This window comes from Gopherus flavomarginatus, chromosome 2, assembly GCF_025201925.1.
Source record: "Gopherus flavomarginatus isolate rGopFla2 chromosome 2, rGopFla2.mat.asm, whole genome shotgun sequence".
In the NCBI taxonomy this organism is placed as follows: Eukaryota; Metazoa; Chordata; order Testudines; family Testudinidae; genus Gopherus; species Gopherus flavomarginatus.
The window spans coordinates 90,722,731-90,737,123 of NC_066618.1; the positions used below are offsets into that span (position 1 = coordinate 90,722,731).

Below are 14,393 nucleotides of genomic sequence, written 5' to 3' on the forward strand. Positions count from 1 at the left end.
CAGGTCCCAACCCAGGGGTCCTGAGGTTTGTGGTGAACCACTTGAACTAGTGGTTCCTTCCCCTGGGCTACTTCCCTCTCCTGCCCTTCAGCTTGGGAAGGGGCTTCTTGCCCTCCTTTTACACAAGCCAGGTGCCTCTTACCTAGGGTTTCTTTTGGATTTCTCAGCCCACCACAGCACTCCTCCAAACTTTCCTTTTGTCTTCAATACTGTTCTCTTCTCCAACTCCTTCAAACTGCTCTCTGCTCCAGCCAAACCTTCCTGCTCCAACTCCCACACTGTCTGACTGAAGCAGGGGGGTTTTATCACATGACTGACTGCTGGTGCTCTAATTGGCTTTGGGTGCTCTAGTTAATCTACAATAAACCTTCCTCCCCTTGCAGGGAATAAGGCTCCCTGCTAACACTCTCCTGCTGCCCTCTGGCCATGCTGTATCACAGGTTGTACTTTCGTATTTTTTCCAACATTTTCCTCATTGTCTTTTTCTGTAATTTTTAACAAAGTTGTAGACTTTTTCTAATTAGCTTTTTTGTTTGTTTTTTGACTGCTGCCTCCTTGGTTATTTTAAATATCCGAATAGAGATGTTGTGTCTGTATAAAACAAGTTTTGACTTCCTCATACTCTGTAGAATATGCAGACATACTATTGAACTCCACCCTCAGCTATCACTAACTTCTTTGTCCTTCCACCCCTCCATTTCCCTTGTACACTGGTCACTGTCTCACCAGTCCAAAGAGGAATGAATGACACACACAAGTCAATTTCAGGCCCTTATCTCAGGGCACAATTTGTTGTTTAAACACAAAACTCAAAGAATTCCCCTGATCAACACAGACTAGCTCCCAGAGGCTTTTTCCTGATCAGCCTCCCACTCTATAGAAAATGCTCACAATTCTCCCTTCCGCTCACTATCTGCTCTTCAATCCCAGGAGGCAATTTTTTTGTTTTTGTCACATGCTGTCCATCATGTGACCCTTTTGCTCTCATTTAATTTACCTGGGGAGGTGAGCTAAGCTTGGCGCAGGTGCAGCTGAGGCCTGGTCTATACTACACGTTTAAACCAAATTTAGCAGCGTTAAACTGATTTAACCCTGCACCCATCCACACAAGGAGGCCCTTAATATCGATATAAAGGGCTCTTTAAACCAGTTTCTGTACTTCTCCCCAATGAGAGGAGTAGCGCTGAAATTGGTATTGCCATGTCGGATTAGGGTTAGTGTGGCCGCAAATTGACGGTATTGGCCTCCGGGCGGTATCCCACAGTGCACCATTGTGACCACTCTGGAAAGCAATCTGAACTCAGATGCACTGGCCAGGTAGACAGGAAAAGCCCCGCAAACTTTTGAATTGCATTTCCTGTTTGCCCAGCGTGGCGCTCTGATCAGCACGGGTGGCGATGCAGTCCCAAATCCAAAAAGAGCTCCAGCATGGACCGTACAGCAGATACTGGATCTGATCGCTGTATGGGGAGACAAATCTGTTCTATCAGATCTCTGATACAGAAGACAAAATGCCAAAGCATTTGAAAAAAATCTCCAGGTTATGATACAGAGTCCACGTCACAGTGCTGTGTGACAAGCGTAACGGAAAGCCAAAGAATCAAATGGACGCTCATGGAGGGAGGGAAGGGAGACTGAGGACTCCAGCTATCCCACAGTCCCCGCAGTCTCCGAAAAGTATTTGCATTCTTGGCTGAGCTCCCAGTGCCTGTAGAGTCAAACACATTGTCCGGGGCAGTTCAGGGTATATCTCTTCAATTTACGCCCCCCCCCCGCCCGTGAAAGAAAAGGGAAAAAATTGTTTCTTGACTTTTCAGTGTCACCCTATGTCTACTGCAAGCTGCTGGTAGACGCGGTGCTGCGGCACAGAACAGCAGCATCCTCTCCCCTCTCCTCCCCGGTGGCAGACGGTACAGTACAAAAGGACTGATAGCCGTCCTCGTCATCAACCCGTTAGTGCTCCTGGCTGTCCTCAGGTGAGGTCGGCCGGGGGCGCCTAAAAATAGGAATGACTCCCAGTCATTCCCAGCAGATGGTACAGAACGGCTGGTAACCATCCTCATCATAGCAACTGGGGGCTGAGTTCCATCAGTCCCCCCCTTTCATGTCTAAAGAAAAGATTCTGTACTGCCTGGACTATCATAGTAGTGGGAGGCTGGGCTCCTCTTCCCCTCATCATTTAATGTCCTGCCTGGACTATCATAGCAGCTGGAGGCTGCCTCCCCCTCATTTTATCTCACTAAAAACTCAGTATGTCTTATTCCTGCATTCTTTATTACTTCATAACACAAATAGGAGGACACTGCCACGGTAGCCCAGGAAGATTGGGGGAGGAGGGAAGCAACGGGTGGGATTATTGGAGGGGCACCCCCTAGAATGGCATGCAGCTGATCATTTCTGCGGGATCTGACACAGAGCGGCTGTGCTCTCTGATTCTCTGATACACTGGTTCTCTAGTACACTTGCCCCATATTCTAGGCAGGACTGACTCTATTTTTAGATAAAACATAAAGAAGGGAATGACCCGGGGAGTCATTCCCATTTTTGTCTTTGCGCCCCCGGCCGACCTCAGCAAAGGCCAGCCAGGAGCACCCATGACAGCAGCAGACGGTACAGAATGACTGATAACCGTCATCTCATCACCAATTTACAATGGCACAGCAGACAGTACAGAACAACTGGTAACCATCTCTGCTATGTTGCAAAGGCAAATGAATGCTGCTGTGTAGCACTGCAGTACCGCCTCTGTCAGCGGCATCCAGTACACATACGGTGACAATGACAAAAGGCATGTCAAAGTTAGAATCAAGACTCACAATTTGTCAGACCACTCTGTTTATTAGCGCAGCGCTCCGCCAATAACATTCAGAATATGTGAGTGGCCATGCAAGACCCAAACAGTCTTATTTATACAGATAAAAGAGCGGGAATTAGACAAAGGAACAAAGAAAGCAAAACAGGAAAATTCATTTGGGGCACAGCATGCATATCCTATTTCCTTACTAACTGTTATCGATCTAAGGCTAATGCTTCACCAATTGCCCTTAAACGGTGCAATTGTTCTATGTTAATGTCTGTATTCCTGACACCTGGTTGCAACATTCCAACATTTTTGCTTACAGATACAGACAGCATTTCTTTAATCCTTTCTATTCTTAATATATAATTTATTTTACTTTCACAATCCCTCCTTTTGGTCAGGCTTACGCCATGACCAACCCTTACTGGGTTCCACAAATTAACCGTTCCTTATCTTTTAGTTCATCAGCGATATTCAAAATCATCATGTTAGCACTCTGTTTTGGGGTAGTCATCTGGGTGACACAATTGTGAATACAACAGGAGATTAACTGAAAGCATACAAAAATCACTAAGATTCCAAACAGGATAGTTAGGGCTCCCTGAAACAACCAGTTTCCTATGCCAGAGAAATTGAACAGGTTACTTAGCCACTTCCATAAAGAACTCAGCTCTTCATGAGGAAGATATGCGATTTGTTCTAAGTGGCTAGCGTGATCTATTACCTCATTGGTATTGTCAGGTATAAACACACAACATTCTTTTCCAATGAGAGCACAGGTTCCTCCTTTTGCCGCCAGCACTATATCTAATGCTTGACGGTTTTGGAGGGCAACCTGTCTGATCACCCCTGTTTCTTTGGCCAGGGTTTTTAAACTTTCTCCGGTTTCATTTGCCATTATTTCAACCACTGCTTGTAACCTTAGGAGTCTTTTTGCGTGGTGTATTACTCCCCCAAGTGGGATAAAGGAAGTGCCAATGGCCTCTTCCCAAGTTAAGGGGCTTATGTTATGTATATACCATTGGGCATCTAGTAAGTCCCTTCTTTTTCGCCTGAAATTACGGAGGCGTTCTCGTGGGAGGGACTCTAGCACCCGGAATTGTGGGAAGAGTTGGGCAGGATAACAGATACCTGACCAGTTAGCTGGTAATACAGTATAAGCTTTGGTTCCACAAACCCAATGATGGCCTATTAAGGCCGGGAAAGGTCGATTGCATCCATTTGTTACATAGGTATCTGCAAATGAGGAGTAATATCCTCCAAAGGGCACAGGGTAATCCTCCTTACGAAGAGTGGTAGTATTTGTATGGCATTGGAAGATTGTATTATTTTTACTAAGATTACTGTAGGGGGAACATGAGATTGATTTTTCTGTTTGATCCCAGGTTGAGAAAAAATTCATATCCCCATACCCAGTCCGCCACTTCTTAGTTTTGTTTGAATAATCCCATACACCATTTGCCACAATATGCTGAAGGCAACGGCTTGTTCCCAGATCCAGCCCTGTCCCATTACACACCCAACACCAATGACCTTTCCCCTCCACCACACTTATCCATTTAGATACATTTATTCCCACTGCTTCCCAAGTGTCATTGCTGTTCCATGTTTTGTTAAATGGACGAGGTCCTCCAGTAAGGTCTGGGGAATTCAGTGGGATAGCCAGGACAGGAACACCAGCTTGAGAGTGGGCTGGGATGTGGCTGCAGACCCAGCATTTAGAAATATTAAGGGTCTGGGCTATCCACACTTGCTGCTGGATAAAAGAATTGTCATTGTGGGCACCCCAGACCTTAAGATACCAGCAGCCGAGGAACAGGCGCCACCAGAGGTGCATGTTGGAGGCAAGGCCCTTCTGGTTCTGACAACCTCAACTGAGGGAACTGCACTCACAGTTTTATGTCCACCAGACAGCAGGCGCTAGGCTCACTGCTGCTGCTTCTTGGGCCTTGCTTTAGATCGTCATCTGCTTCTGGCAACCCTTACGAGAGCGTAGATTGTAAGGTATTGCAGGCTGTTCCTCTACGTCTTCTTCTGGAGTCAAAACTGACTCTGCGCAGTCCTGAGGTGTTGATTGGTTCGCCGGGGAGGGTGTCTTCTTACACTGTGAAGCATGTATCCATGCTGCAATGCCAGATAGCTTAACAGCTGTCTGGGTAGTAAGCAGTACCTGATGAGGACCCTTCCAGCGAGGTTCCAAGGCGTGTTTTCGATGGTGATGCCGTACGTAGACCCAGTCACCTGGTTCAAGGTTGTGGCAGGCGTCAGAGGTGGGTTCCGTCGGCCAGGCGGCTCGAACCTGTGAATGGAAGTGACTTACAGCTTGCATTAATCCCTTGCAATATTGAAGGAGCGTACTGTGAGTCAAATTCAAGTCTGGGACTGAAGTAATGGTAGCCACAGTTCGCATAGGGCGTCCCATAACGATTTCAAAAGGACTCAGTTTATGCCTTTGGGATGGAGTGGATCGCATTTCCATAAGGGCTAGTGGTAAAGCTGCTGACCAGCTTAACCCTGTGGAGTCACAAATTTTAGCAAGTTTATTCTTAAGTACACCATTTCGCCTTTCCACAGCACCTGCACTTTGTGGGTGGTAGGGACAGTGCAGCAGGTGTGTGACATGTAATATACGATCCAGGTGTTGAACAATTTGTCAGGTAAAGTGTGTACCCCGGTCACTGGACAGAGTGGCAGGAATTCCCTTGGCAGGCATAATATGGTTTAACAAACATTTAGCAACGGACAGTGAGTCAGCCTTGCAACAAGGAAAGGCTTCAATCCAACCAGAAAATAAACATACCATAACCAAAATAAATTCAAATCGTTGACACTTAGGCATTTGTACAAAATCAAGTTGCCAATGCAAGAAAGGTGCTTGGGGCAAGCCCCGGAATCCCTGAGCCACTTTTACAGGTTTACCAATATTGTGGCTTTGGCAAGTGGTGCAGGCGGCACAGTGGCGGGCTGCAAAAGAGCTGAAATGGGGAGCCCACCATCCCGCCTTAGTTAGAGCAGACACCATTCCCTCCTTTCCGACATGCGAAACACCGTGTAGCAGGGCGGCCAGCGATGGGTAGAATGAAAAGGGGGCTACGAAGGTACCAGTAGGCGAACGCCAAAGGGAATCAGGATGTAGAGAGCAACCCTGGGCAACCCAGGAATCTTTTTCAGTTTCTGGGGCAGAGTCCTGGAGCAGGGTGAGGTCAGTGAGGGAGGGTGGTGGTATAGAAACAGAGAGGGAACCTAGAAATGCATCTGGGGAAGGTTCTATAGCAGCAGCATGTTTAGCAGAGGCATCAGCAAACGCATTACCCTTAGCAACATCAGTGTCTGCCATCGAGTGGCCAGGGCACTTAACAATAGCCAGGGCAGAGGGAAGTAAAACTGCATACAGGAGAGCAGCGATATAGGGGCCATTCTTAATAGGGGTACTGGCAGATGTAAGGAAACCCCGAGCTTGCCAGAGGGTACCAAAGTCATGTACAACCCCAAAAGCATAGCGAGAGTCAGTGTAAATGGTGGCGGAGCGTCCCTCAACCAAAAAGCAGGCACGGGTGAGGACAACTAATTCAGCAACCTGTGCTGAGGTTACAGAAGGTAAAGGTGCAGCTTCTAGGGTTTCAGAGAGGGACACTACAGCGTATCCTGCAAGGAGACGACCTTGGTTGTCTCGAAAACAGGAACCATCAGTAAACAAAACAAGGTCAGAGTTAGGGAGAGGGACATCAGAAAGGTCAGAGCGCGGGACGGTGATAGCAGAGACAGTAGCAAGGCAGTCATGAGGATCACCGTCATTAGACAAAGGAAGGAGAGTGGCAGGATTTAACTGAGAACAGCGCTTTATAGTGATATATGAGGCCGACAGCAGTAGAAGTTCATACCTGGTAAGGCGAGCGGAGGAGAGGTGGCTTGTATTGCGTTGTAACAGCAGAGTTTCTACAGAGTGAGGGACCATGAGAGTAAGGGGGGAGCGAAGGACAAGGGATTCAGACATTTCGACTAAGCGTGCTGCAGCAGCCACAGCACGCAGGCAGGGGGGCAGGCCTTGGGCCATGGGGTCCAAAGTGGCAGAGAAATAAGCTACTGGGCGATTCCTGCCTCCGTGCACCTGAGTGAGAACTCCAAGTGCACATCCAGATTGTTCATGGCAGAAAAGGGTAAAAGGCTTAGAATAGTCTGGCAGCCCTAAAGCGGGGGCCGAAGCCAAACCTTGTTTGAGGGAAACAAAGGCAGAGTCTGCTTCAGGTGACCATGGCATGGGATTAGGCACAGAGAGTCGAGTGAGTTCCTGTAGAGGTTTTGCAAGGGAGGCGTATTGGGGAATCCATTGCCTGCAAAATCCAGTCATGCCTAAAAATTTTCGGACCTGGCGTGGAGTGCAGGGTCGGGGAAAGCTAAGAATAGCCTGGACGCGGGTGGGAGAAAGTGTACGGGAACCCTGGGAGAGGAGAAAACCAAGGTATGTGACAGAGGTTTGACAAAGCTGTAGTTTAGAGCGAGAAGCCTTGTGACCTTTGTTTGCTAGGGCAGTAAGGAGCACTAAAGAATCAGTTTCTGAGGCAGATAACGAGGGGGAACAGAGGAGCAGATCATCTACATATTGGACTAGAGTGGACCCAGATGGGAAAACAAGGTCAGCTAGGTCTCGGGCTAATGCCTGGGAGAAATAAGATGGACTTTCCGTATACCCCTGAGGGAGTGTGGTCCATGTATATTGCTGTCCCCTCTAGGAAAAGGCAAAGAGGTATTGGGAATCAGGGTGAACCGGAACAGAAAAGAAAGCAGAACACAAATCAACAACAGTAAAATGAGTTGCAGCTGGTGGAATAGAAGCCAGGATCGTTGCTGGGTTTGGGACAACAGGAAAAACAGGTATGACAATACGATTAATGGCTCGAAGGTCCTGAACAAATCGCCATGATTTGCCATCAGCTTTTCGAACAGGGAGGATAGGGGTGTTACAGGGACTGGAACAGGGAACAATAATGCCTTGCTCCTGCAGGGCAGTTATGACCGGAGCAATGCCAGCCTCTGCCTCAGGGTTTAAAGGGTACTGAGATAGGCGAGGCAGGGGTTTGGAAGAGTCAACAGTAATGCAGACAGGATCAGTATTTAAGCGGCCCACCTCAGAGGGATGGGTTGGCCACAGAGAGGATGGGACCTGCGAAATTAGGTGCTCAAGGGACGGGACCAGTGGGCAACAAGGGACCGGAGTAGAAAGGGACGTTTCAGACAGCAGGGAGGCTACAGAATCACTCAGGGAAGACTGGGGAATTTGTAAATAGACCCCATCCGGGGAACAGTATATGGTGCAGCCAAGCTTACATAACAGATCCCGACCCAAAAGGTTTACCGGAGTGGAATCAGAGAGAAGGAAGGCATGATCTGCAGAAAGGGGACCAACCTGGACCGGTAGAGGTTTTGAAAGGGGATAAGGGGTTGGGACTCCCGTAATGCCCACAGCGGACACGGTTTTTCCGGAGCGGGGAACCTCAGGCAGGTCGGTAGTACGAACTGCAGAGAGCGAAGCTCCCGTGTCAACAAGGAAAGGGAGAGAAAGATCATTGATAGTTAACACACACTCACCAGTGGGACTGAGAGGTAGTAAAGGGGCTAAAATTTCCTGAGGTTCCCCGGTGTCCTGTCATTGTTGTGAGGCAAAGTAAGGCTGGGGGCTGACTGGCTGTGCTGGCAGGGGGTTTAACTGGTTGTTCACAGAGTTACCAGGCCGGCTTGGACACTCATTTTTCCAATGTCCCGGCTGTTTACAGTAATTACAAACATCCCCATAACCCGAAAATCCAGTTCCCTGTTCCCTCCCGCGACCACGTCCCCCCCGTCCTCGTCCCTGGTATTTTCCCCGTCCCCGGTACTGTTTGCCCTGCCCTGAATAATGCTGTATTTGCAAGGCCATTAACTGCTGAGCTGATTGCTCTTCCTTTCCTTTTAAAGTACGTTGGCAATGCTCTGCCACTGTTTGCAATTTGTCCATGGTTTCGGTCTCCCATCCAACACTTATGCGTTTTAGCAGATTGCCAATAGCAGGCAGGAGGCCATTAACAAATGCACTAGCCAGGGCACCTTGTCCATTTGTATCTGGTTGCTGTATACCAGAATGTTGCAGAAAAATGTCAGTTAGCCGGGTGCGATAGTCGCTAGGGTTTTCTCCCTGTCGTTGCTTACAGCTATTTATGGCAGTCCAGTTGGTTTTAGGAGTCCATACCCGAGGGATGGCTTCAAATAGATTTTTAGCTCGTTCCTTACACTTTTTTCGGTATTCAGCAGTAGGACCAGTGTCTGGCAAAGTAGAGTGGCGGTCAGCAGTGGGCCAATCTGCTGCTGTGAGCCATTTATCATGCTCACTAGGGGCTGTTACAAGTAGCTTGCACAGCTGCAGGAGGTCTGCCTCAGAGGGTTCATAGGTATCGCACACCAACAAAAATTCCTCTGCAAATTTGGTAGGATTTTCTCGGGGCTTTGGAAAGCCTTTTATAATTGAAAGGAGCTCAGTTCGAGTCCAGGGTTTATAGCTCCAAGTGGGACCCCCGTCCTGGCCCCCAGTATGCAGGATTCGGAGGGGAGCCTGGATATTTTTAAGGCCTAAGCGTGAACTTTTACGAGGCAGAATTAGTCCAGAGGAATGGGCCTCGGCATTACCAGATGGTCCAGACGGGTTCGAACTGGAGATCTCTGGGAATTGTTCCTGATCTGGGAGATCTGGTGACAGTTGTTCCTGAGCTAGGGGCGTGGGTGGCCGTCTATTGATTCGACGCAAGGCTGCCAGGCCAATTAATGCGTCTTCTTCATCCTCATCCCCGGAATCTAGCAAGGGGTTTTCTTCGTCTTTTCCCACCCGGAGACAGGAGTATGAAGGGGGGTCTGCTTGGAGAACAGGGTAAAGGGGAGCGCTCGGTCTAGTGGTGGGAGAGGAGGTTTCCAATAAAGATTTTAACTTATCATTTGAATCTTTGAGAGAGGCGAGTTTCGATTCTGTCCATCTATGATTTGCCTCTTCCCACCATTGCATGAAACAATCGACCTCTCCTTTTGCCAATTTAGTTTTAGATTGGCCAAGCTTGTCTTTTAAGACGTCTACTCGATCCTTATCCCAAGATCCTAACAGTGGCCACTGAGTTTTGGGATCTCCCTGAGTTAGCCTAGACCATTTTTCCAGAAACTTACAGGAGTCTAGACCTTTCCTAAAATACATAAAATGAGCCGGAGTTCCTTTAGGGAACTGCCCCGGCTTAGACGTCTGGTTACCCATACAGGAGGACTTCACACACCAATCACACAAGAAGGAAATTAGGGTTCGTCAGAGCGATGCCCAGTGCAACACAGAAAAGGAGCCCACAGGCTACTGCCTCAATCGCCCTTGCTTTCACACTAAGGGTTTTACCCAAGGTGTGGTGCGGCTGCGATTGTGCAGATTTCACTCACTCAGACCGCAGGGACGGGAACCCCTTGGTCGGCCGATCCCCAGATAGAGACGGCACCCAGACTCAAACACTCCACAGGGAGGACGGATAGACACAGAGACAGGACAGTCCTCAGTCCGGACAGAACACAGAAATAATTACCTGACCAGAATCCTGATGTCAGATCCCGGGATCCCTACCAGAACAGAGTGGGAACCAACAGGTTCGATGGCGTAGACTTCACTGTGGTCGTGCGCCTTTCCGTTTTAGTGGAGGACCGCTTGGGCCAAGTGCCCAGGTGCCGGCTGCCACGGTCGTCCTACACAAATGGTCAGGAATCACACAGCCCCAGTGAAGACGGTTGCCATCTCGGTGGAACCTCCAAATTGTCAAAGTTAGAATCAAGACTCACAATTTGTCAGACCACTCTGTTTATTAGCGCAGCGCTCCGCCAATAACATTCAGAATATGTGAGTGGCCATGCAAGACCCAAACAGTCTTATTTATACAGATAAAAGAGCGGGAATTAGACAAAGGAACAAAGAAAGCAAAACAGGAAAATTCATTTGGGGCACAGCATGCATATCCTATTTCCTTACTAACTGTTATCGATCTAAGGCTAATGCTTCACCAATTGCCCTTAAACGGTGCAATTGTTCTATGTTAATGTCTGTATTCCTGACACCTGGTTGCAACATTCCAACATTTTTGCTTACAGATACAGACAGCATTTCTTTAATCCTTTCTATTCTTAATATATAATTTATTTTACTTTCACAGGCAAAATGGGCTCCATGGTTGCCATGCTATGGCATCTGCCAGGGCAATCCAGGGAAAAATGGCGCAAAATGATTGTCTGCTGTTGCTTTCACGGAGGAAGGAATGAGTGACGACATTTACACAGAATCACCCGTGACACTGTTTTTGCACCATCGTGCATTGGGATCTCAACCCAGAATTCCAATGGGCGGGGGAGACTGTGGGAACTATGGGATAGCTACGGGATAGCTACTCACAGTGCAACGCTCCAGAAATCGACGCTAGCCTCAGTACATGGACGCACACCGCCGAATTATTGTGCTTTGAGTGGCCGCATGCACTCGACTTTATACAATCTGTTTTACAAAACCGGTTTGTGTAAAATTGGAATAATCCTGTAGTGTAGACATACCCTGAGTCCCAACTCCTCTAAAAGCCAGCTCAACCTGTGATATCCCCTATCTCCATACCTATAATCTAAACTAGAACCAAATACAAATTCTACACTAATTCTACAAATGGTCACACTACTAGCAAATAGCAGAATTACGTGCAAAAGCATATTCCAAAGTCTTTTGCAATGGAAAAACTGAAGATAAAATTTTGCTGAATTTAAGCCTTTATCTGAGAAATAGAAATGTATGTTTGATACTTCAACTAAGAGAATTTTATAGTGGATGTGGAAATGTGTTTCTAATCAGAGAAATTTGATTTAAAGCATATCCATTAAAGAAGCATCAGTGCAAATAAAAAAGAGTTGGCAGATCCTGGTTGTCATTAACTAAGAATGCAGTAACAGATAAAGATAGTCCCTCTAATTATTTTGCCAATGGTATAGTAGCAGTCAATATTATTAAAATATTACAGCTAAGCATACAAGGGCTATGGTTAACATATGGTTAATTGTGTTGTTTGTATATTAGCTATGCACAGAATGAGTAAATTCCATAAGGAAGATGCACTTTACATGTGTCTGTGACTGTTCCAACAGTGTATATCACAACATCCACCTCCCTTCCTCTTTCATAATTACACAAGTACAAAATGAATAGGGTGAGCTGCAGAATATGCAGAGAATATGGCAATCAAGTTGCTTTAAAATATAGCATCAGGCTCCCTGTTTTTGCAGAACAATTTTTTTATCCTTTCTATTGCCTCACATAGCAGGAAAGAGAATTTTGAACAATGAAAAAAAATCATTAGGGTTTATCCAACATCTACATCACAAAATGTATAGCAGTGAGAGCAGTTTCAAACATCGTTTCTTTGCTGACCTGAATATGAAAAGTAGGTTTTTCACTGCCCTTTTTATAGTATTGAGTGATGTAGCTCATCACTAAAGGAGACAGTGGCTAATATTTCATATCACTTTTCTTTCTTGAAATTATAGTCTTTCTTGAAATTATAACAATCGAAAAAGTGAGACAGAAAAGGCCTAATAACTAATCATTTGGCTGCCAGGGCAAATTGTTCCCTACAGTCTTTTGTTCCCTAAAGTATATTTTCTATATAATAGAATTTCTGTTGAAGCTGAGAAATATTATGTAATTATAGGCGTTAATCTATTGTTATAGTTTGAGCCCTTGTGTTAATGCTGAGATTTTCCTGGAACAATTTTTTTTTATGCTTTTCGAAAGAGTCCCTTCATCTGATTTCCACAGAGGAGCTTAATGACCGAGGCCTATGTGATGCTCTGTACTTTGGGGAAACACTCTACATTCCCATGTTCATCTTTATAAAATGATTGTGTGGTATCCAATGCAAAGTTTGTCATGTTGGGGTCTTAAGAAGGCTCACGATGCACTGATCATGGTTATTATAGTGATGTCATAGTAATTGTTACAAGTAACGTTATAATAAGGTTATAGGTTATAATTTCATGTATGTAGTTATGAGGCTAAACATGTATCTTCATGGCTTAAAATAAGCTCAGACAAAAACTTTCCAAGAGCTGAGAGGCAGTTCACACCTCATCAGGGCACATGTGGGACAAACTCAGTCCAGCCTCACAAGAACAAAGGACGCTGGCCTAGACATCAACAAAATAATCTGTCGCACTCTCAAGGGCGTCATCCCCCTTTCTTTGGTCAGTTTGGAACTGCTATGAGGTAATGCTCACCTGACTCTGAAGGGTGGGGGGCAAAGCCAAGAGGGAAGGAAAGACACGATAAAAGGGAGAGATATTTGCCATGCTCTTCCTCTCTCTTCCACCCACATCCACAGACACCACACCAAGTGACTGAAGCACTGATCAAAGGGGAGAGCCTGACTGAAAAGCAACCAGCCAGCCTGTGGTGAGAAGCATCTAAGTTTGTAAGGGTATTGAAAGTGTTAAGATCAGCTTAGAATGCGTTTTGCTTTTATTTCATTTGACTAAGTCGAACTTGTTATGCTTTGATTTATAATCACTTAAAATTTATCTTTGTAGTTAATAAATCTGTTTGTTAATTCTACCTGAAGCAGTGTGTTTGGTTTGAAGCGTGTTAGAGTTTCCCTTTCGGATAACAAGCCTGGTACATATCAATTTCTTTGTTAATTTGATGAACTCATATAAGCTTGCAGCATCCAGCCGGCATAACTGGACACTGCAAGATGGAGGTTCCTAGGGTAGTGTCTAGGACCGGAAATATTGGCTAGCGTCATTCAGTTGTACAATCCAAGGAGCAACTAACATGCCAGAGGCTGTGCATGAACACCCGAGGAATGGGGGTTGTCAGAGCAGAGCAGGGTAAGGCTGGCTCCCAGGGTCAAGGACTGAAGTTACCTAGCAGATCATTGTTCCAGACAACACCAGACGGGTACATCACAGCCTGATCCTGCAGCACTGAATGACAATTTTGCTCTTGACTTCAGTGGAATATGTTCTGACCTTAAGAGAGAGCAATTTGGTAGTGCCCTGAAACCTGGAACTCCTAATTTTTAATTCTGTCTCTGACAAGCCACTTAACCTTCCTGCCTCATTTCTTCTATCTGTAAAGCAGAGAGAATACTTACTGAACTGGGAGGTCTATTGTAAGAATTGTGGACTTGTGCTTATATCCTTTACATATTTAATAGTCTCCAGTGAACAGACTGATTGAATTGAATGTTATTACTCATGTAAGGATTATTCAAATGACTGAGGAGCTGCAGGATGAAGTCCTGATTAGTTATTGTTTATAATGCAACACTTTGAAGATGCAAAATATTATATAAAGATGTAATTATTAAAGTTTATTATCAATTTTTTTAAGTCTTCAGGAAGTCTTACCTTTCATGATCTTACCTGTAGAGACTAAAAAGAATTTCACCTCAGCTGTCTCTCATCAGCCTATGGGATCTAATTTTTATATAAATTATTCTGAAAACTTAATGTTTTCTATAGTTTCACAGAGAATCTGGGTCCAAAAAAGAGGAAGAAGGAGTTTTCTACTACT

General features: G+C 45.9%; 1 protein-coding gene across 1 annotated transcript; it reads right to left on the bottom strand.

Moving 5' to 3' along the window:
- Nucleotides 1-434: 434 nt before the first annotated feature.
- LOC127044632 (uncharacterized) lies at nucleotides 435-8,378 on the bottom strand. The gene is made up of 3 exons (XM_050939720.1): nucleotides 8,205-8,378; nucleotides 3,594-5,099; nucleotides 435-485 (listed from the first exon to the last, which is right to left on the bottom strand). The coding sequence occupies exons 2-3, from the start codon at nucleotides 4,635-4,637 to the stop codon at nucleotides 435-437; spliced, it is 1,095 nt and encodes a 364-aa protein (XP_050795677.1). The 5' UTR covers nucleotides 4,638-5,099; nucleotides 8,205-8,378.
- Between the last annotated feature and the right edge of the window lie 6,015 nt (nucleotides 8,379-14,393).